At 37.5% G+C, this 24,540-nt stretch overlaps 1 protein-coding gene across 2 annotated transcripts in view; it reads left to right on the top strand.

Annotated features, from left to right (window-relative positions):
- The window catches only part of CD96 (CD96 molecule), a 166,181-nt gene extending 141,895 nt beyond the window's left edge, over positions 1-24,286 (top strand). For both annotated transcript variants that reach the window (XM_006864191.1, XM_006864190.1), the window contains 6 exons: positions 5,133-5,201; positions 5,705-5,776; positions 16,650-16,715; positions 17,887-17,970; positions 22,025-22,151; positions 24,178-24,286. In XM_006864191.1, the coding sequence (XP_006864253.1) occupies positions 5,133-5,201; positions 5,705-5,776; positions 16,650-16,715; positions 17,887-17,970; positions 22,025-22,151; positions 24,178-24,286 (527 nt within the window). The remainder of the gene's footprint in view (positions 1-5,132; positions 5,202-5,704; positions 5,777-16,649; positions 16,716-17,886; positions 17,971-22,024; positions 22,152-24,177) is intronic.
- The last annotated feature ends 254 nt before the right edge of the window (positions 24,287-24,540 follow it).

Genomic DNA, 24,540 nt, shown 5'->3' with positions numbered 1-24,540 from the left:
AAAACTGTGGGATTCCACTATTTCTCTGTCCTTGCCTTCTCCAACAGTGGCAATCAGTCACTGAAAAAATGACCCAGGAGTCCAAGTGAAAAGATTAACTTATGCTTGATAAAGTCGTGTGGAGCCAAACAGAATTAGCTGTTCTTAGAGAACATGTTTGTGTCTCTTCAGAACCGACTAGAGTTGTCTTCTGACTTAATTGAATGTCTAGTGGTAATATATAAGGATGATTTTTTATTTTTGTCAGAAATTTTTTCAATAGTTAAAATGGAAATAGGCTTGGAATGGTTTTAACCTTTTTGCAGTTTATGCATTAATATAAACAAGTCATTTTGCATGAAGCAGTGTTTACTTCTAAACCTCTTCTTTCCTAGAAAGAAGGGTCATTATAATGTTTCTCTGGACATTTGTCAGGTTTAATAAAAATAAGTATTCAAACTGAAGACGAAATAAACAACCAGAAAACAAAGCACCAACATTCCATCTCTGTGTTTGGCATACTAGTTGTTTGCTTACTATGTCACAATACAGAACCAATTGTTGAATACTGAAGAGGTGCTGTTGTATTGTGAAGTATAAATTTAACCTTGAAACAGAAGGGAAAAAAGCAAGCTGTCTTATTCATATGTGAAATATATGATCTATATTAAATAAGATGAATGAAAATGAGTAACTTAAATGTTCCACTTAATATCAGGGTGCATGGTGGTGCTAAAGGATAATCCCTGGTCAGCAAACTACAAGGTCAATGGTTTGAGCCCAGCAGTCGCACCTTGGGAGAAAGCTGAGGCTTTCTCCTCTCTCAAAGATTTGGAAACTTTGATCCTATTTAGATCCTGGAAACTGTAGATAGGGTCGCCGAGTTGGAACAGACTCAATGGCGCTTAACAGCAACACTTAATATCAAAAGACCCCTAGACATGTTCTTGCAAGGCACATAATCTCACATAGATTAAAGATCACATAGGTTGATATTACTAAGCCACTGCTTGTGAGATCATACTCAGGGCTTTTGCACTTCCTGTGTCCTCTGCCTGAAAGCCCCACCTCCCTCCCTGTCCTCATAGAAGTCTTCTGAGATGCTTTGGTTAAGCCATTGCCCCTAAAAGATGTTCTTATATTTAGATTGATTTAAGTGATTCTCTGGCTGATGTCAACAATTGCCACAAAATTGAACTTTTGGGGATTTGACCAATTGACCAATTATATCTACTGATGTGATGCTGTAAGATCAGCACTGGACTGTGAACCACAAGGTCGACACTTAACAACAACAACAACATAAGAAGATGGTAGAGAGATTATTAGAGGCCAGGTGATAGAATACCAAAATTATCAGAGCCCAGGGCATAAAGTCAGAGAGAGAGGGAGAATTTAATATTACTAGATGGTTCTCCAAACAACTTCAACTCTGAGTTTGGAATGATGAATGAGGTCCCAAATAAAGGGATCATTTTTTTTTCCCCATTAAGCTATGCAAGTTGGTTTATGAACTGTAATGTTGGAAAAGAAGGCTTCAAAAAGTTTGTGGAAAAATGGAGTTAAAATACAGTGAAATTTTCCCATGAGCCTTTTGAAGCCCTCTCACATACCATGGACTGCAAGAAGAATGGACAAATCTGTATTGGAGGAAGTACAGCCAGAATGCTCCTTAGAAGAGAAGATAACAAGACTTTGTCTCATGTACTTTGGACATGTTATTAGGAGGGACCAATCCCTGAAAAGGGACATCAAGTCTGCTTAAGTAGGTCAGCAAAAAAGAACCAAATTCCCTGCCATCAAATCAACTCTGATTCATAATGACCCTGTATAGGATTTCTAAAACTATGAATCTTTACATGAACAGACAGCCTCATAGTTCACCAGAAGAGCAGCTGGTGGTTTTGAACTGCCTTGCGGTTAGCAGCCCAACACCTAACCCACAGTGAGGAAGATCCTAAAGGAGATGGATTGACAATGTCTGCAACAATGGGCCAAACTTTGTGAGGATGGCACAGGACCAGGCGACATTTCATTCTGCTATATATGGAGTTGATCTGAGGTGAAGCCAAATCAACGCCATCTGAGAACAATAATACAAGTTGGTACAAACCCTAAGCCCAAGGGTAAAGAACTTTCAACTAGAGACCAATAAGACTAATACTGCCTTGAGCTCCCTGAAGATTGTGGCTGGGACTCAATGATCCTTTTGTCCTAGCAACCAGAATGTGAGAGGGAGGGTATCACAGCACTGCTGTCTAAGCCAAGGCTGAGGCTCTTCTCAGGGACACAGTAAAACAGGAACCCAGAACAACGCTCATGCTGAGACAGTTTTCTTTTCCCCATGGACTGTGTACCACATGGTAGATTGAATCATCTGAATGCGTTTTCCTTTCCCCATAGTAAACCTCATGTGAGAATTTATGTCACATTGATTTCTGAAGTCTAGATGAGAACATTAAATCAGTTATTTTAATACAAATAAAATTCCCAGTTAAATTATCATACCTACAGTCAGGATATCAGTACTTCCTGTCAGAATCAAATCCCATGGCACTAATTGTTGCTGGTCCCCAGTGTGAGTGATCCAGCTGGCAGGGAAAATGTTTGTTGCTTATAGGTAAGAGTTATTTTCAAAGACCATTGCTAGTTGCTTATTAGACTGAGGTCCCTAGGTAATGGTTGCTGTTGTTAGGTGCCGTTGAATCAGTGTTGATTCATAGCAACCTTATGCACAACAGAAGGAAACACTGCCTGGTCCTGTGACAATCTGGTTGTTTTTATTGTTCTAAAGTGCCATCAAGTCAGTTACAACCCATGGTGACCCTATATATAGTTTCCAAGAAGCTGCTGGTCAGTTTGAATCACTGACCTTGTAGTTCAAATTGACTTTGCAGTCCAACTCATTAACCCTCCCTCAGTGCTACACCAAGACTCTGTCAATCTGGTAGTGCTTTACAAATAAATATAGCATTCTCTGCTGACTGTTTCCTAGATCTTTTTCTTCATCATCATATCCATCTTTGTCATCATATTGCCAGTGTTATGTTGTTGTTACTAGGTGCCATCAAGTCGGTTCTGCGTCATGGCGACCCTATGCACAACAGAATGAACCACTGCCTGGTCCCGCACCATTCTCACAATTGTTGTTATGTTTGAGCCCATTTCTGCTGCCACTGTGTCAGTCCATCTCTTTGGGGGTCTTTCTCTTTTGCACTAACCCTCCACTTTACCGAGCATGATGTCCTTCTCCAAGGACTTGTTCCTTCTCATAATATGTCCAGAGTATAAGAGATGAAGTCTCACCATCCTGGCTTTTAATACAGATTTATTTGTTCTTCTGGAAGTTAATGGTACTTTCAATATTCGTCTCCCAACACCATAATTCAAATGCATCAGTTCTTCTCCAGTCTTCCTCTTCAACTTTCACATGCATAAGAGACCATTGAAAATACCATGGCTTAGATTAGGCACACCTTAGTCCTTACACTGATACCTTTGTTCTGGAATACTTTAAAGGGGTCTTATACAGCAAATTTGCCTAATGCAATACCTTGTTTGATTTCATGACTATTGCTTCCAGGAGTGTTTGTGGATCCAAGCAGAATTAAGTCTTTGACAACTTAAATACATTCTCCATTTATCATGTTGTTATTTATTGGTCCAGTTGTGAGGATTTTTTTTTTTTTCTGTACATTGATGTGCAAGTCATACTGAAGGCTGTAGTCTTTGATCTACATCAGTACATATTTTAAGTCCTCCTCACTTTCAGCAAGCAAGGTTGTATCATCTGCATATCACAGGTTGTTAGTGACTCTTCCTCCAATTCTGATGTCACGTTGTTCTTTATATAATCCAGCTTCTCAGATCAAAGACCACAGCCTTTGGTATGGGTTGTGCCTCAATGTAAAGAAAGCAAAAATCCTCACCACTATACCAATAAACAATATCTATATACATGGAGAAAAGATTGAAGTTGTCACAGACTTCATTTTTCTTGGATCAACCATCAGCAGTCATGGAAGCAGCAATCAAGAAATCAAATGATGTATTGCATTAGGCAAATCTGCTGCACAAGACCTCTTTAAAGTGTTGAAGAGCAAAGATGTCAGTCTGAGGACTAAGGTGCGCCTGACCCGAGCCATAATATTTTCAATAACCTCATATGCTTGTGAAAGCTGGACAGTGAATAATGAAGACCGTAGAAGAATTGATACATGTGAGTTATGGTGTAGGAAGAGAACACTGAGAGTACCATGGACTGCCAAAAGAACAAATAGATCTGTGTTGGAAGAAGTGCAACCAGAGTGCTCCTTGGAGGCCAGGATGGTCAGACTTCATCTCTCATACTTCTGACATCTTGTTAAGAGGGACCAATCACTGGAGAAGGATATCAAGTGTGGTAAATTGTAAGGTGGGAGAAAAAGAGGAAGATCCCCAGAGAGATGTATCGGCACACTGGCAGCATCAATGGGCTCAAATGTAGCAACAATTGTGAGATTGGCCTAGGACCCTGCAGTGTTTCATTCTGTTGTGTATAGGGCCACTATGAGTTGGTATCAACTTAATGGCACCTAACAACAACATATATGAAAACTCACTTCAAGGTAAGTTTAAGAGGATAGGTACCTTGTTTTTACTGTTCCTTTCTGATCCTCAAAACAGAAAATGTTTTGTTGTTTGTTCAATGTCCTTGAGTCATTCTGATTCATTATGACCCTGTATAAGATTCCCAAGGAGCAGCTCCTGGGTTTAAACTGCCCACCCTGTGGTTAACAGTCCAGTGCTTATCCTACAGCACCAGACCATCATGTAAAATAGAGTCTAACAAATAGTACATAAAATAATTTATCTTAAAAGTGTGAAAATCACAGGAATCCTGGTGTGGCACTGTGGGTTAATGCACTGGACTGCAAGGTCAGTTTGAACTGCAAGGTCAGCTGGAACAGCTGACCAGCCACTCCTGGAAAACCCTATACAGGGTCGCTATGAGTGGGAACCGACTTGACAGCACTTAACAACAGCAACATTTTGTATGTAAGTAACCACTAAGATTCTAACAGTAATATTCCATATCTTTGATAAATCTAGTTGTGTAATTAAGGATATGAATGTAAATACCTATAACACTGGGAATTTTGTTTCCAAAATAGGATATCCGGCTACATCTTCAATAACCCCTGTAGTTGTAAGCACCTCAACTCGAAACTCCACTTCTCAAAGTGAGTATTGTAAAGCTTTCCTTGTAGAACTCAAAATAGAGGACACATGTTTTACTACAGCTACTGTATTGTTAAGGTTTGTATAATAGACTATATTTTCACTTGTTAGTGAGATCTTGCTTTGTGTTGCTCTGTGGTAATTTGAAACCTGGTGACTATACTTTGATACAACAATCCCTGTAATCTTAAAAATAAGAGTTGGTTTTGTATTATTATATTACATCTTCCATTTGTCAATGGATTTTACAGTAATATTAATCTTCACAATATTCCCAGTGATCTGTGTTAGTAACGAGAACAGAAAAAAAGAAGTAAATCAATGATAGGTTGGCATTAAACACCAACTACAGAGCTTTTGCTTAATATGCCAACTGGTATTCCTGCCCAGGAATATATATTTTCAATTTCAGATTTCCCTAAAGTCACAGAGACTTAAAATTCAGTTCATCCAAGCAAAGTTAAATGACAGCTTTATAAAAAAAGTTATATTCTGAAATTTTCAGCCAGCAATTCCAGTGTGACTACGCAAGGCTTCAACCACTCATGGACCTCCAGGGGAAAAGATGATGAGCAAAGTAAGTATAACAGTCAGTTTTTCGCTTTCAAACCTCAGTCTGACTGAATATATAATCAACAAAACAATATATAATTCACAAGGGATGAAAACATTATGTCAGAAATATATAATCAAATTCTACAAGTCAATAGGAATGAAAATACAAAAACAATAGAAAATGAGTGAAAACGTACAACATGAAACATGGAGCCAAAGAGGCTAGAAAACATATGAGGAGGTACTCATCCCCTCTAACAATTAAGAAATACACATGAAGACTAGAATCAGGTAACCACTTTAGCCTTAACTGGCAACGCTTAAGAACTCTAATATATTGCCAAGTGTATCTGGATAGGCTGTAGCTCCACATGAGTTTTTAGTATGGTGCTGGTGGGAGTATACATTGGTACCTGCACATTGTCATATGTTTTAAAGTTGAACATTTACATACCCCACAATCCAAGAATTCTATAACTACATATATACCCAAGAAAAAATGTTAGTACTTTATAGGAGATGATGGTTGTGGTGGTATGCCATGGAGTCACTTCCAACTCATAGTGACCCTGTATAGGGTTTCTGAGGCTGTAAATCTTTATGGGAGCAGAAAGTCTCATCTTTCTCCCACAGATGAGGTAGTTTCGAACTGCTGACCTTGAGGTTAGCAGCCCAACTCACAATCACTATGCTACCAGACCTCCTTATATAGGAGATAGGTATACAATATTTTGGATGAAAAAAACAACACTGCTAATAATAACAAAAACTGGAGATAATCTAAATGATCCTATTTAAGACGATAGGTAAATAAATTTTAGTATCCTCATATAATGAAATGTACAACAATTAAAAAAAAGGAATGATTCAGCAAGAATGATTCCTAGTAAAATTGTCTTGAGTCAAAAAAGCAAATATGCATGTGGCATGCATATTTTTATAACATATAAAAACATGTACAACCTAACACTATATGGATTAGACATATGCGTAATATTTTAAAGAATATACATATCAGTAAACCAATTATAAATACAACATTCAGGACAGCAATTGTCTTTGATGGGACTACAAAAGATAGGCTAGAGATAAGACAATCATAGTGTTATCTTTAACAACCCAAAACTGTGTGGGTGAGTGGAGGTGAGGCGGTGTGGAAAAATATCTTCAGTCAGAGGAAAATGTGAAATATAATTGGATAGTAACTCAGCGAAATATTATTTAGTCAAAACTATACCCTTCACACAATAAACTACCTAGCACATATTATTATATAACATGAGCTAGACCATTTTTGTCAATCAGATATAAATGGGGAATAAAAACATTAGATCGTGGATGAAAGTCCAGATTTACAGATTTAGCCTATACAGTGTTACTACAAAACAGTAATAAACTATCCTGAAAGCCTTTATTTTACCTACCGTAGTTGTTGGTCATTCTTTATTCTTGAGACAATAATACAAGCAAGTAAGTTCCAAGAATTTGTTTGTTTGTTTACTTTTAGTCCCAGTGGCTCATGTAATATCTGGTGTATTGTTGTTGCTGTTGTGAAATGCCATCAAGTCGATTCCAACCCATACTGACCCTGTATAGGATTTCCGAGGAGCAGCTGGTGAGCTTGAACTGCCGACCTTGCAGTTCAAACGGCTTTGCAGTCTGGCGCATTAATCCACAGCATCACACCAGGACTCCTGGTGTATAGTTAGTACTTAACAAACATTTTTAATAGGTACATGATTTAATGTTTGTTGGGTTTATGGGGAAAATATTCTAGCAATGGATATAAATGTTTAGTGGATAAAGTTATAGGAAAAATTAACTGAACTCCAAGTTAAATTTATGCTGTGATTATAATCATATACATGTTACATGTTTTAATTCTCAGCAAAACATATATCAGTATCTGATGGTTTCCTTTATTTTTAATTTGATTGTATATTGAAATTACGTTAAAATTTAAGATATATAAGAACAGGAACCTAAACGTTTTTCTTTCTTTTTCTCTGTTATATTCTAATAGCAATTAAACAGATCACCTGTTTTCATTGTGTGTGTGTTGTGTTTTCTTCCTTGTCCTTGCCTGTGTAAAAGAAGCAGGCATATAGTCGATAAGGATATGGAAAAAAAATCTCAACACACACACACAATGAAAACAGGTGATCTATTTCATTGTGAATTTTGACCTTTTTAATTATTTATTTTGTTTAAACTGCCACCACAAAATTATGTTCCAGGAATCCTCTGCATCAGTATGAATCATGAGAGCTCACCCAAGATTCGATCTGCCCCAAGAAACTGGGAAACTGAGAGCATCTTATTTAAAAAGTACACACATAGACTCTTGGCCTTTTCAGTAGATTTCATAGAAAAATGAACTCATATTTTATGTCCTCCGCCATATGAGAACTTCATTTATCCTCTAACATCTCTAACATCTCTTTGTCATTCTTACAAAAATTACACCCTTAGATTACGACATCCAGGAGGGCTCTAAAACCAAAAAGAAATTATTATTATTATTTGTCAGTATTATAGACCCACATTCTTATGCAGGAATAAAAACTAGTTCTTGTTAACTGTTAACTAGTCATCATTTTTATCTATATACTTAGAGGAAAAATCCCCTGTAGTAGTTGCTCTATTTGTTATCATTCACAAAAGCATGTAGGAGTCTAACAAGTCAATGTTGATTGCTTACTCCCAAACTGTTTGTGAAACATGTTTCTACTCTTTGGATTGGACTGAAGTGTGACAGCAACATTAGACTATGTATTTGGCAAGATTAATGACAGGCATCAGTAATGGAGTTGTTTTATTCTCCCAATATGTTTATTTCAGAGATTTATAAAGTGTTCAGAAGCAGAAAAATGATAATGGATGGCTTTCTAGTGAAATAAACCCAGTAGCGGTGTTTCTAGGGCCCTTGGTATTTGCGACCATGCTCTATGGTTTATTTGGTTTATGCCTCCATTTTGTCTAGCATTTTCTATAGGGATTCTGATTAGTGGCTGATGGGTTTGAACCACCTTGTGGTTAGCAATAAAGAGCTTATCCTACAGCACCACATCAGTTTCATCATCACTAGCTTTAGTGGTGTAGTACTGTGGGTTAATGCACTGGATTGCAAAGTGGTTTTGAACCACAAGGTTGGCAGTTCAAGCTCACCACTTGCTCCTCAGAAACCCTATACAGGGTCACTATGGGTCGGAAGCAACTTGAAGGCACTTAACAACAACAACAACTTTAGTAGTTGGTGCATAAATTTGAATAATAGTGATATTAACTGGTCATCATTGTAGATGTCTGGATAGTAAAAATTACTTCAAGATAGATCTTGAAATGCTCTTTTTGATAATGAATGTGACGTCATTCTTCTTCTATTTGTCATTCCGGGTATAATAAACCATACAATTGTCCAATTTAAAATGGTCAATACCAGTTCATTTCAGTTTTCCTAGATGCATACTTCATACATTTCACTTTGCAATTATTAATGAATGTTTGCAGCTGGCAAATGAAATACCAGTTCATTTTAGTTTTCCTAGATTCATACTTCATACATTTCACTTTTCAATTATTAATGAATGTTTGCATCAGCAAATCACAGTCCTGAAAGCTTTGCTCCTTCTACATCATGAAGTTCAATTCTGCTTTGGGGTGGCAGCACTTCCACATCATATTTATAATAAAATTCACAAAGTTATGGAGTTAGAAAACCAAAAGGTGACTAGATGAGTCTAGTGAAGGGATATGGGGATAGGATTCTTTTGACTGAATAGTGAGTAATTGTTATCATGACTAATTGTGATGGTCATAACTGTAAATATAGAAGTTGCATTAACAAAAGGGTGGAATAGTTAATTTTATATTCCAGGAACAGAGGACCCTAGGAACATCAAGAGGGACAAGCATGAGTGGAACGTGACAATACAGACAGAGATAGAGGTGATGGCATGGAGAGATAGAGCAGCTGAGGACTCTAGACACATGGAAAGAGAAAGCCTGTGTGCTGGTGGGCAGGGGGCTGGCTTTCAAAATGTGCCCTTGGTTGTTTAAACAATCATATATTCCTGTATGGTTTTGTGTACATTAAAAAAAAAAAAAAGTAGGAATAGAGGCAAATACTGTTGACCATGTAATCATTGCAATGAAACAAAATGCAATTGGTTGAGTGTAGAATTGATGTTCTGCCATGTAAACTATCACTCAATTCACAATAAAAGCTTTAAAAAAAGGGGTGGGGGACACACACGTAATATTTCTCAAGCTGAAAATACTAAAAAAAGAATTCAAGTCTTGAGTTGTGATATTGGACACTGTGGGTTAATGCACTGGACTGAAATGTCAGCTTGAACCACAAGGTTGACGGTTCAAGTTCACCAGCCACTCCTTGGAAGCCCTATACATGGTCCTATGGGATGAAACCAACTTGACGGCACTTAACAACAACAGCAACAACAATGGGCAAATTATTGAATGATACAGGAAGCATCAAAAGAACATGGAAAGAATACGCAAAGGCACTGTACCAAGAGGAATTGGTTAAGGCTAAATCATTTCAAGAGGTAGCATATGATCAAGAACCAATAGCATTGAAGGAAGAAGTTCAAGTTGCACTGATGGCATTGGCAAAGAACAAAGCTATGAAATTGGATGGAATACAAATTGAAATCTTTCAACAAACTGATGAGGCACTGGAGGCACTCACTCGTCTATGCCAAGAAATTTGGAAGACTACTACCTGGTCAACTGACTGGAAGAGATCCATATTTGTGTCCATTTCAAAGAAAGGTGGCCCAACAGAACAAGGAAATCATTGAACAATATCATTAGTATCATATGCAAGTAAATTTTTGTTGAAGATAACTCAAAAGTAGTTGCAGTAGTATATTAATGGAAAACTTCCAGAAATTCAAATCAGATTCAGAAGAGGACACGGAATAAGTGATATAATTGCTAAAGTCAGGTGGCTCTTGACTAAAGGCAGAGAATACCAGAAAGACCTTTACTTGTGCTTTATTGACTGCTCAAAGGCATTCAACTGTGTGGATCATAACAAACAAACAAAAAAAAGATTGGCTATTCCCAAACACTTACTTGTACTCATGAACACTTAGCTGTGCTTACTACTAAGCAGTCATTCGAACAGAGCAAAGGGATAATGAATGATTTAAAATCAGGAAATATGCGTGCCGGGGCTTTATTGTTTTGCCCTACTTATTCAATGTACATGCTGAGCAAATAATCTGAGCATCTAGATTATATGAAGAAGAACATGGCATCAGGTTTGGAGGAAGATGCATTAACCACCTAAGTGTGATATGTAGATGACACAACCTTGCTTACTGAAATTGAAGAAGAGTTAAAATTCTTACTGATGAAGACCAAAGACTACATACAGCCTTTTATATGAATTGTGCCTCATTGTAGAAAAACAAAAATCCTCACAACTGGGACAATAAGTAACAGCATGATAAACAGAGAAAAGATTGAAATTGTCAAAACTTCATTTTTGCTTGAATCCATAATCAACACTCATGGGAGAAATCAAATAACTTATTGCATTGGAAAAATATGCTGCAAAAGACCTCTTGAAAGTGTTGTAGAGCAAAGATGTCATTGTGAGGACTAAAGTGCACCTGATCCAAGCCATATTCAATCATATCATATGCATATAAAAGTTTATCAATGAATAAGTTAAAATGTAGACGACTTGATGCACTTAAACTATGGTGTTGGGAAAACATATTTTAAATACCATGGACTGCCAGAAGAACAAACAAGTCTGTCTTGGAAGAAGTACTGCCAGAATACTCCTTGGAAGTGAAGATGTTAAGATCTCATATTTCATTCTTTGGACATATTGCCAGGAGGGACCGATCCTTGGAGAAAGACATCATGCTTTGTAAAGTGGAGAGTCAATGAAAAAGAGGAAGACTCCCAACAATGATGGTAGCAGCAATGTTCTCAAATATACCAGCAATTGTGAGAATGACCCAGGATAGGGCAGTGTTTCATTCTGTTGTCCATAGGGTCCCTAGGAGTCTAAACCAAGTGGATGGCACCTAACACCAATAACAATCCTACTTCAGTGCCAATCTGGAATGAAAATGCATAATGTACTTTAACCATCTGTAAAATGGGTATATACAATCTGACCACCTAAATATCCAAAATGCATAAAGTTAATGATATCCTGGGATACAACTTCATCTTGACACTCAGGTGATGAGGAAATGGGACAGAAAACTGAAACTTTTTTTTTTTTTTTTTTTTTCTTTCTGGTTTCCCTTGCCATCCATCTGGTTAAATATAACCTAAAACCACAGTAAAATCAGCAAGTCTGTGTACGTTAGACAAGCAGGAAGAATTTAAATTTCCAAAGGACCCCATATCTTTGACTTGCTCCATTACTAATATTACCTGTTGTCATTATTATGCACACATACATACCATCCCAGGCAGCCGATATCTATTACTGACCTCACATGAGGTTTTAATTTCATTCTTTGTGAATTCTTTATCTTTCAAAAGTCTACCATTCTTCCCACATTTTATAAATGCCTTGTTTATTCTGTCCCCGGACTTGACTATTCTTATCAGGTTCTTGGTAGTTTTGCTTAATAATGTCCTAACAATCTTTAGTATTTTTCCATATGTAGAGGATGATGAAGAGTTGAGGGGTTGAGAGTCAAAGGCCGGGACATTAGCAATGTCAGGATATACAGCAATGTCAGCAGTTCGAAACTACCAGCTGTTTCTCGGGAGAAAGATGAGGCTTTCTGCTCACGTAAAGATTTACTGCCTCGGAAACCCTGTACAGGGTTGCTATGAGTTGGAACTGACTCCACAGCACATAACTACCACCACCACTCCTATTTCAGGCTTCATGAAAAGTTCTGTTGTTGTTGTTGTTAAGTGCTGTCAAGTTGATTCCAACTCATAGTGATCCTGTATAGGGTTTCCAAGAAGCAGCTGTTGAGTTTGAACCACCGACCTTGCAGTTGAAACGATTTTGCAGTCTGACGCATGAGCCCACAGAGCCACACCAGGACTCCATGAAAAACCCTACCATTGCTCTATTCCCTGTTAGTTAAGATGCTGAATCCCTAATCTTATGAATCTTGTCCTCAAATTCTAAAAGCTCATATCTCTCAGTTGATATACATCATTACATATTCCTCTTCTCTAAAACGTTCTTCTCCCATTCTGTCACCTGGTTCTCCGTTAGTTATTCAGTTTACTTAAATTTAAAAATATCTTTCTCTAACTTAACATTTATCTTGTAATGACTGTGATTTCCTAAAAATTAGACATTTATGTGCACTTAAGGCGTTCTGGTGTGGCACTGTAGGATAAGTACTGGACTGCTAACCACAAGGTTGGCAGTTGAAACCCATGAGCTGTTCCTTGGAAACCCTATTCATAGTCACTATGAGTAGGAACCAACTTCAGCACTTAATAATAACAACAATAGTTAATGATCATGAGCATTTCTTCATATGTTTGTTGGCTACTTGAATGTCTTATTCGGTGACATATCTGTTCATATTTGCCTGTTTTTAAACTGGATTATTTGTCTTTTTCTTGCTGAGGTGTTGAAGTTTTCTATAAATTTTAGAGATCAGTCCCTTGTTTAATATGTCATTGTTGATTTTTATTTCCCCAGTCTCAGGGTTCCCTTTTCACTCTTTGGTGAAATCTTTTGATGTGCATTATTGTTGTTGTTAAGTGCTGTCAAGCTGGTTCTGACTCATAGTGACCCTGTATAAGGTTTCCAAGGAGCAAGTGGTGGGTTTGAACCTCAGCCTTCTAGTTCAAACCGGCCTTATGGTTCAGTGCTTGTCCTAAAGCACCAAACCAGAACTCTGTTAACAATTGTCATTATTATTGTTGTTAAGTCCCATCTAGTCAGTCCTGACTCAAAGCAACCCTAGTTAGGGTTTCCAAAGAGCAGCTGGTAAGTTAGAACTGCTGACTTTATGGTTTGTATATCAGTGCTGATCCTACAGTGCCACACCAGGAGTTCCATAGAGAGATGCAAATCTAAATACCAATGAGATACCATCTCACCCCAGCACTAATAGTTAAAGTTCAGAGAAAAAAATTAAACAAAACAGAAAAACAACAAATGCTGGCAAGTGTGTGGAGAGACTGGGACTCTCCTACACTGCTGATAGGACTATAAAACGGTGCAATCATTGTGAAAAATGGTATGGTGCTTCCTCAAAATGTTGGAAATAGTATGATCCAGTAATCTTTCTAGTTGATATATGGTGGTGGTGGTGGTGGTATGCCATGGAGTTGATTCTGACTCATAACAACCCTGTATAGGGTTTCTGAGGCTGCATATCTTTACAAGAGCAAAAAGCCTCATCCTTCTCCCCAGGAGCATCTAGTGAATTTGAACTGCAGACCTTGTGGTTATCAACCCAATGTATAACCATTACACTATCAGGGCTCCTTATATGCTATTTAGCCTTACAAAATAAGAGCTATGATCTGAATAGATATTTGCACACCCGTATTCACCGCAGCACTATTCATAAAAGCAAAACTTTGGAGACAGCCTAAGTACCCACCAATGGCAGAATGGATAAAGAAGCTTTGGTACATACACACAATAGAATAAAAAAACACACACAATGTTGAAGAACAATTGATGAATCTGTGAGGCACAGATTTATAACATGGAGGAGGCTGGAGGATATTATGCTGAATGAAATATGCCATTCATGAAAGAACAAATATTGTATGAAACCACTGTTACAAAAAAGTCAAGAAAAAGTTTTCATGCTGCTAAAAGAAACACTTTTTGATGGTTACCAGGGCTGGTATGGAAGAGAGAGGTTAATGTTAAGTGCCATTGAATCATTTTTAACTCATACTGACCCTATATAGGTTTGCAAGGAGTGATTGGTGGGTTTGAAGTGCCTGCCTCATTGTTAGCAATCCAGTGTTTATCTCACAAGCCATACCAGGACTCCTAGAGGCATAGACAGGTGATAGAGAAAGCAATATAAAACCAGGGAGATTGGCAGAAAAAGAATAAAATCCAGGGGAAGACACAAGGAGGAGTACAAGATTTAGAATAAACAGAGTTAAATACTGTTATATGCAAAATGCTATAATAATTGATCTGTGGGTAGATACATGGATAGATACACAGGCTAAATGAATATGAGAGGGAGAATAGGCATATACTCAAAATACATAAAATTTTAACAAAAGGATATTTGTACATGGATATTTACCTTTGCTGCAAATATATCCAAGAATGTAGAGGAACATACAGGAAGCAAAATTATGGAAATTTATTAAGCAGTATCAAACACCTGAGTGAATGAGTTGCTGGGAGTGGAGGATCAGGACCATAGTCTTAGGAGATACCATGATCAATTGGCATAACATTGTCCACAAGCACAATGTTCTACATCCTACTCTGATGAATAGTGACTGGGATCTTAAAAGCTCATGAGTGGCCACTTAAGGTGCAACTATTGGTCCTTCTTTGGGCAGAGGAAAGAAGAGTGATGAAAACTGAAGACACTTGGCATCAATTAATATGCTGGACTAATGGAAAATGTGAACTTCAGTGAGCCTGCTGGTGCCTGGCAACCATATTAGAAGGTCCTGATAAAATATGGAACAAAACTCAAAATCAAAGAAAAGACCAGGTTTACTGGTCAGAAAGAGACTGGAGGGACCTGAAATTATGGTCTGCAACTGAACTCACCCTCATGGTCGTTATCCATAAACCATGGCATTGTCTAGTACAAAAACAGCCAAGATTGCCTATGCAAGGTCAGAGAACAATATTGACAGTACAAACATTTCCCTGACATTGTCAGACTCAAAATAGGTATGTATGATGCCACACTTAGCTCTGAGGTGATCCTAAATGGAAGTAGGCATGACAGAAATTGTCCTGTATAAAATCCCTAGAGAGCATTGGCTCAGACCTCTTCTGAAAGTCAGTAGTTGCAACTGCAGTTGATATCCAAGAGAAGCCAAATAAAAGGGAGGGCTAAGAGGTTTTGATTTTTGTTCTTCATGCTTGTTTATTTTGTTGTGTTTGTGTTTGCATATTTTGGTCTTTAAATAAATAAAAATCATTTAACTGGAACACTCAAGTAGGCTAATTTTTCTAATAAAAGGGTGAAATGACTTTTTACTGATTGGAATCATGTACTACTATAGTAATTTTACTTTATATTACACTATTATCAACTACAGATATGTGTGACCTGCCAAGATGAGGATGTTTCTTGCCAGAGATAGACAATAAATAAAATGAGTTGACAGATTTATTTCAAAAGCCATATGTGCTGCTTGAGTTTGCTGCCATCCAGCAGGGGAGGTTTGCCTCAGAATGCCTCAAAAACACTCACCCTTTGTCTAACAAGGCCTCTGACCATAAGGGCTTGACAATTCACTGCTGAGACAAGTTCGATTTTCACAGTCTAGCAAGAATGTCAGCTCACTCATAAACACAAACTATTTCCCCTGTGTATATTCTGCCTAAGTCTGCAAGTCCTTTTGGCATCTTATCTTGACTAAAGATCACCCTAGCACACCAGGGCTTTCCTTCTCTCCTGTTCTGTTGTCTCCTCTATAAAATGGGCATGAGAACAGTCTGAGAACACTCTGTGGCTCAAGAAATCTCTAATGTTTTTCCTTCCAGCCTCCCTTCCCACTTCTAAGTGGATATATCTTAGAAACATTTGGACAACAAGGATCTCAACTCCTGGTTTATGTGCATCAGAACAGTGCACTGAATAGTACTTTAAGTACTAATTAATACCTTTTTTCTTTGCTATTTGATTCCTTTAAAGGTAAAGAGAAGATAAAATAACCTGTCTTATATAGAATGATTCTTATGTTTCCTTTAGCAGTTTCATGGATACCCAGTGAAACATATAGATTATCCTCTTCAGGGGCAGAGTCAACACTTCATGGTGAGTAATTGGGAGAATTTAGAGACAGGGAAGGTAATGGTTTGCTTTATTTGGGTAGATGTGAAAAAGTAAGAACAGATAGGAAGCAAATCTTAGCTAGCCATTTCAAGTGTATACTTTAAAATACTTTACTATTTCACTTATCTAAGTAAATATATAGTAACCAATTATCATTAGTGGCTACCAGGCATGGGAGAGGGGAGGAAATGAGGAATGCTTGTCTAGAGGGCATAGTTTGTTATTCGTACTAGAATAATTGGGAAAAGGATAGTGATGATACTTATACAGTGTGAAGAATTATGTAATCAATATCACTGAATTATGTAAGTAGGAGATGGTGAATTGGCAAATGTTTTGTAGTACCTATTTTTATCACAATTTTTTTTTAAAAAAGTACATCTTGATGATGAAAATGACAATGGTGAATTGGGAATAAATAGAACCAAAATTCTTCCCAGTCACACAAAGAACAGAATCAGAAGCCTTAGATTTTTCTGTATTCTATTTCAAAGTGAAATCTACACTACAGCATTTTTTTCACAATCATCTCTATGAAAAAATCCATGTCAATATTAACATCCCTTTGAAAAATGGAATTATTAAATAACATGGATTTGTCTGCTCAAATTTTAGGAAGACATTTCTGTTGACTTTATTAAGTCCCTTGAGGTAAGGCAGAAGCAGTGTTTTGATGGGCTGGACCTTTTATATCTTGGGACAATGGTGATGGACCCTAATGTTTCTATGATCTCAATTTATGATATTTAAATTTGCCCACTTAAATTTGTCATAAAGCTATCATTGTGTTGTTTGAAAGTGCCCTGCTTCTCTTTTTTTCTTTAAACCAATTAGAAATTTCACTCCTTTGAAAGCTGTTAGACAGATCCCAGGATCCCAGCCTTGCTGTGAATTGGTCCTCAGTAAACTTAATATATATTTTTGGGGCATTCAGGCTGTTCAGGAGCAAGGGAGATCCAATCGTGATTTTACTCCTCTTGTTTTGCTGTTAAGTGGCATTGACTCAGTTCCGATTCATAGAGACCCTCTATAGGGTTTCCAAGGCTGTAAATCTTTGCTGGAGCAAAAAGACTCATCTTTCTCCTGCATTACACCTCTTGAAGAGTTTGAAATGGCTACTAGATCATTCCGGCTACTACCTTCATATCTGTAGGTAAAATCTTCACCAGCACAACCAGAATTTCAAAAGTCCCCACAACTGCCCATGGATTTACTAAAAATAACCATATTTACATATTCAATCGGATGTTCTGTTTTGTTCACTCCGCAAGTATTTATTGAGTACCCAGCACTTTCCAAGTACTGTGCCAGTGTTGAAAGCACTGATTATAATTTATTGGAGGAAATATATTTTAAACAAATCATCAGACAATTAAATGCATTGAAACGTGTCATGGCGTAGCCCAAGGGATTATCAGACTGGAACAGAAATATTTAAATTGGGGAACAACTCAGGTCCCTTTGAGGATATGATAAACTAACACATGAAAAATGAGTAAGAACTAACCAGATGAAAAGTACCAAAAATCATTTCAGACCTGGGAAAAGTAGGTGAGAAAGAGATTGTTAGAATGAGGAGTATTCCTGTAATTTCGTTATTGAAAAATGTAATCTCTTATTTTGTACACCATAAGAGGCCAAGGGATTGTAAATTCACAGGCATGAGTAACCCTTTCACTTCAGGCTTGTGACCACTTGGCTGGTAAACTCTTTATCTTGATATTCAGTTTAATTCCATGTTGAAGGCTGTACAGTCTTCAGGTCATTGGAGCTTCAACCTCTATGGTGATTGGTGGTTGGTTATGTGCCGTGGAGTCGGTTCCAACTCATAACAACCCTGAATAGGGTTTCTGAGGCTTTAAATCTTTACAGAAGCAGAAAGTCTCATCTTTCTCCCGCGGAGCTGCTTGTAGTTTAGAACTGCTGACCTTGAGGTAAGCAGCCCGACTCATAACTACTACGCTCCCAGAGCTCCTGTCAACCTATATACAACATGCCAATACAGTGAGCTGCAAATCAAGGTCCTATCACTACCTATAAAATAGTATTGCTTTTAAAAACCACCTAGTCTAGAAATGGGACAAGATTAGAGCTCTGCTACTTCACTGAGACATTCTTGAACACAGTGATCTCATTTTCTGTGTTTGATTGGAAAAGAATTTATAGGAATTTATTTAAGACAAATTTTGTTCTTTAATTTCTTTAAAACTTTAGAGATAAAATATTATATCCTACTATATTACCAGCATTATTATTATTGTTAAGTGCCATTAAGTTGTTTCCTGCTCAAAGAAACCCTGTTCAAGGTTTCTACAGAGTGGCTGGTGGGTTTGAACCACTGATCTTGCAGTTAGCAGTCCAGTTCTTATCCTACAGCACCACATACAGTGGTGGCGGTGTGTCGTGAAGTCAGTTCCGACTCATATCAACCTTGCATAGGGTTTCTGAGGTTGTAAATCTTTATGGGAGCAGAAAACCTCATCTTTCTCCCACAGGATGGCCGGTAGTTTTGAACTGCTGACCTTGAGGTTAGCAGACCAACTCATAACCACTATGCTACCAGCACTCCTTACTTCACCACATAGAGAGCCCTAGTAAATTTTGAGTTGACTGTAACAAAATAGTTCTAGCTCAATCCTGAGGTGACGATCTGAGTGACTGATTCTTTCATGATCATAAACTCTAATGATTGGATCTATGGAGAACTCTGTTGTTGTTGTTGTTAAGTGCTGTCAAGTCAGTTCCGAATCCTAGTGACCCTCCATCTGTATTGTTAGTGCTCCACATGGACATGCATCAATCACTCAGTGAGCTGCCAGAGCACTCTCGATGCTTACTTTGACACTCATCAGTTAGAATGAGCATCAAGAAGACCTTGAACCCTTAAATTCACATTTGTTGTATGAAAAGGAAAATTTTTCACTACTAACAATCAGTGCTCGTGCAAAAAAGTCACATAGTTTCATTCCAAACTATGGAAAACAGAAAAGACTTGACAACTAACATTTTAAATCTTAGTCTTTGGTCTATATATATTTTTTAAAGACTTTACTATATGAAAAGCAGTGTAATAAAAACTGGGGCATTGAAAATTTATGAAAGTCCTAGTCGCCACTTGGTGTGGTGCTGTAGGATCAGCACTGGGCTGTGAACCACAGATCAGCAGTTCAAGCCCACCAGCTGTTCCTTGGAAACCCTATACAGAGTTACTATGAGTCAGAACGGACTCAACAGCACTTCACAATAATAACAGCAATCTCCACCTACAAGTAGTTTATAATCTAGTTGAAAACAATGAAAGAAAACCATTCTGATCCAAAAATGCTCTTTTTGCCCAAAGGATCTATGCCATATATATGTAATCCATAATTTATATGGAATTTCATTGGAGTGCTAGAAATAGCAAAAAAACCTGGAAGCAATTTAACCATGTAGCAGATTCACAAGTTAACTTGTTAGGGAACAGTTAAACATTAAGCAGGCCAATTAAATAAACCATGGTAGAACCACACTGAGAGACGAGACTTTACTGTCATTTTATAATTTCTGTGTAATGGTGTATAAAATATTCTGAGAACTTTTTTTTTTTTTTAAGAGGAAGAGACTAGGGACAGTATAGTGTATTTAACATGCCACCATTTCTAATATCCATGTTACTTGTATAGTCTTACATATGAATGAAAATTTTCAGATAGGACAAATAATTAACTATTAAATGTTTTATCTAAAGGATTAATAACTAGCTTCTGAGGTAGTAAGGACTATTTCTTTTCATTGTACTTTTATATATATTTCTGCACTGTCTGAATTTTTATCACATTTGCAAACTACTCTTTGGGAAGAAAAAATATATAATTGTGAGATTATAAACATTTCCTTTCATTGTCGGTCAGGCAGAAACAGATACCCTTATTTCCTAAGGGAGTTAATTTTCTTAATTCTTCATTTATCGAAGAGAAAAAAAAAACAGAATATAAAAATTATATTGCCTCTGTTCTAGAGTCTACAGTTTTCAGTAGCTTCTGATTCATACACCTTGAGTTGGTACTTAAATGTTAAAGATGTAATGAATGAATTGAGTAGAGATATAGGCCATGGACTGCAAGGTTGGCAATTCAAGCTCACCAGCCACTCCTAAACAGGGTTGCTATGGGTCAACAACAACAACATAGCACAGGTAACATAAACAACAACAAAAATCAATCTACTGATCTCCCACCAGTATCATTTTAGGCAGACTCTTAATTTCCATCTTCTCTTTTTTTTCAGACCATGTTGTTGTTGTTGTTGTTAGGTGCTGTTGAATCAGCTCTAATTCACAATAACCTAATGCACAACAATGAAACATTGCCAGATCCTGTGCTATCCTCACAACAGAAAAGACAAAACTAAGCAGCCCCAATCTTACCCTCTTTGATCTTTCTCCTTTTTGTGTTGTGGAACTGGGTAGAAGAAGAAGGACAGAAAAAGAGAGGAGATATAAAAGGATTTGAAAATCCTACACTGCCTATCAGTTCTTGGGTAACACTGAAATGAAAAGCCTTGGCTGACAGGCCTTTGAGCACTACAACTTCATGGATGTTAGTCAGGTCTAATTGGCTTTGGACTTTTAGGGCTTTGGAGTATTTAAATGCTTTATATATGTTCTTCTTACTCCTGACACATTAATTGTCTTCCGTAAGATAGCTAATGATTCTGTAGAGAATAAGAAAATCCAAAACTTGGCCTTTATTTTACATATGTTGTTGCTATTAAAAGCTGCTGAGTTGGTTCTGACCTATAGCAACCCTGAATAGAGTTTCTGAGGAGCAGCCGCTGGTGAGCCTGAACTGCCGACCTTGTACTTCAAACTGACTTTGCAGTCCAGCGCATTAACTCACAGCACCACACCCACAGCATCATACCAGAACTCTTTTATATATGATTTCCCCTTTATTGGAGTTAATTTGGAATACCAATTTACAGGAGTTCATTGCTGTTTATTCCTTCTTACAAATAACATATCCCTGGATGTTATGTGCCAGGAGTTGTCCAGATACTAGGGAAAATGGAGGGGAGACCAATTCTGGGAAAATCTAAGTGGCAAGACACTTATATTAAAAAGTAATTGTATAAATGTAGAAACAGAAACAAGAACAGTTTCAGGCGTGGTCCCAGAGTGTGATTGTGGAAAACACATATGTCATGACTACTGAAAAAAATGTTTCAGAAAGGGCAATCTTTTAATGAATGCTGTTTCCACACTAGTATCAAAGTTTGACACTGAAGCTCCTCTCCCTTTATGTCCATTGCAGGTACTGAGATTAATAAGCACAAAGATGGAATGCCTTGGCCAGTGACTGTTGCAACTTTGCTTTTTTTCTGCATGGTATGCTTTGGCCTGGGCCTGAGAAAATGGTGTCAATATCAGAAAGAAATGTGAGTAGTATAATACTGTGGTATGTAGGAACAGATCATTTTTCAAAACAAAATATTTACTCATCACTTTAGATGTTGTTACTGTATGGACTTTCTCTCATATTTCACTGAAGAAATACATCTCATTGAGGCTCAGAGAGGTTATATGGCTTTTCCAGAGCCACACAGTAGGGGTTATGTGCACAGCTCCTGACTTCTTCTCTTCCTGTGCCTGCTCAAGTTGTAACACTCACAAGGTGGAACAAGTCAGCAGGCATGAAATGAGAACAGAGCCTTACCTCACCCCAAAACTGAAACAGAGTTCTTTTAATCTTCATTAGCTTTTCATTTTCATGCATCTCTGAACTGCCTGGGCCCAGCTGGGCCTAGATGCTCAAGTGTGAAATTGAGTAAGAAAGGTAATTTTTGGATATTTCCAGCTTCTTTTCAGTTGAGTGGACTAATACTGCCCTTTTCTTTTTTCCCCAAAGGGAAGAGAAAGTAAGCATTGAGTTACTTCTTTGGGGTCTTATTGAAATATTTTCCACTTACCAATATGCAATGGGATATAAGATTAAGCTTCACTTTTCTGACATGGCGGTTTTAAGTTAGTCTGGATTTGATCAATTAAAGGAGACTCAATAATGCACAGAGCAGATCTTCCATATCAGTACTTCTACTACTATCTAAAATAACATTGACGCTTATGCAATATCCTCTTCTACCTTTTGGTAGCGTATCTTAAAGACTCTATCACCATGTGCTGGGAGTGTTTCATGGTGAACACTCGGTAGTCAGAAATTCTGGGTTCTCAGCCACCACATGAACTTTGAGAAATTAATAATTTATCCGAGTCTCCATTTAAAACAAACTGAAATACAAGTCTCTTAGAATTGTGTTCACCTTTTGATACATGTTAAGTTTCCATTGTTGTAGGTGGTGTTAAGTGCTGTCAAGTTGGTTCCGACTCATAATGACCCTGTATAGAATTTCTGAGGAGACTCTGGTGGGTTTGAACTGCTGACCTTGTGGTTAGTTGTCCATGCTTACCTTACACCAGGACTCCAATTCTCCACTAAATCATCAGAAAACCATACAGTAATCATTATGAATCTTTAGACTAAAACAAGAAAATGGAACTCAGAAAACAATCTGAATTAATTTTTTTAAGCTGAATTAGTTTTTATTGTTCTTTATTCAGATGCCTACAAAAATCTTATACAAGGCTGCTATGAGTTGGAACCAACTCAAAGACACTTAACAAAAACAATGTTATATACAAATGAGATCAAGAGAAAAATACTATACCAGCTCTTCTCCCTTCTCCCCACCGCTTCTCTCTCTCCCTCTCAAACAGGTGCTATGGATTGCCAGGCAAAATGCATATCTGTATCATATCTATATCTGGAGTCCTGGTGTGGTGCCTCAGGTTAATGCGCTGGACTGTAAGATCAGTTTGAACCACAATTTTGGTAGTTCAAGCTCACAAGCCACTCCTCGGAAACCCTATACAGGATCGCTATGAGTCAGAGTCAACTGGACGGCAGTAAACAACAACAATATCTGTATCTGTATCTATGTTATTATTAAGTGCCGTCAAATTGTTTCCAACTCACAGCATCTCTGTAAAGAGTTTCCGAGGCTGTAAATCTTCATGGAAGCAGAAAGCCTTCTCTTTTTCCCAAGGAGTGGCTAGTCAACTATGTAGTTAGTAGTCCAGTGCTTACCCTAAAGCTCCATCAGTGTTCCATGTCTCTATATCTATCTCTATATCTGAGGGGGTTTCAAAAATTTTGTGGGAAAGTTCTATTATGCATACACACACATAAGGGAACTTCCAAAAAGTTCAAGGGAAAATTCCATTGTCTTTCAATTCCATTTATCCATGAGTTTTTTTAAGCCTCATCTATCTATCTATCTATCTATCTATCTATCTATCTATCTATCTATCTATCTATCTAATCTATCTATCTATCATCTATCTATCTACATACTTCAGTCATCCTATCACATTCCTAGCCTTGAAAGAGTAATGTTTTATTCCTAGCATGGAAAGACCCCCACCTTTCAAACCTCCGCCACCTCCTATCAAGTACACATGCATTCAAGAGCCTATGGGAAGCCATGTGCCTTATCATGAGATGGAGACGCTCTAGATCTTGGAGACCTTGCCATACAGTAAAGTATGCTGGAATCCTGCTGAGAAGGTGATGTCGTACTTTATTGATATAATCACCATGTGCTGCAGCTGAAATGGATGACTGAATGAATGACACAGTAACACACCCTCTGCAAATGACTAGAATTTAAAGAAGAGTAAGAAAATATGTAGAACTCACACCCAATACAATCTGTAGGGGTTTTCTTGCAATGTAAGAGGTATAAATTAGGCTCCTGTTATTAAAATATA

The sequence above is a fragment of the Chrysochloris asiatica genome, unplaced genomic scaffold (genome assembly GCF_000296735.1).
Source record: "Chrysochloris asiatica unplaced genomic scaffold, ChrAsi1.0 scaffold00061, whole genome shotgun sequence".
Lineage (NCBI taxonomy): Eukaryota > Metazoa > Chordata > Mammalia > Afrosoricida > Chrysochloridae > Chrysochloris > Chrysochloris asiatica.
This window is presented reverse-complemented; position numbering and strand designations above follow the sequence as displayed.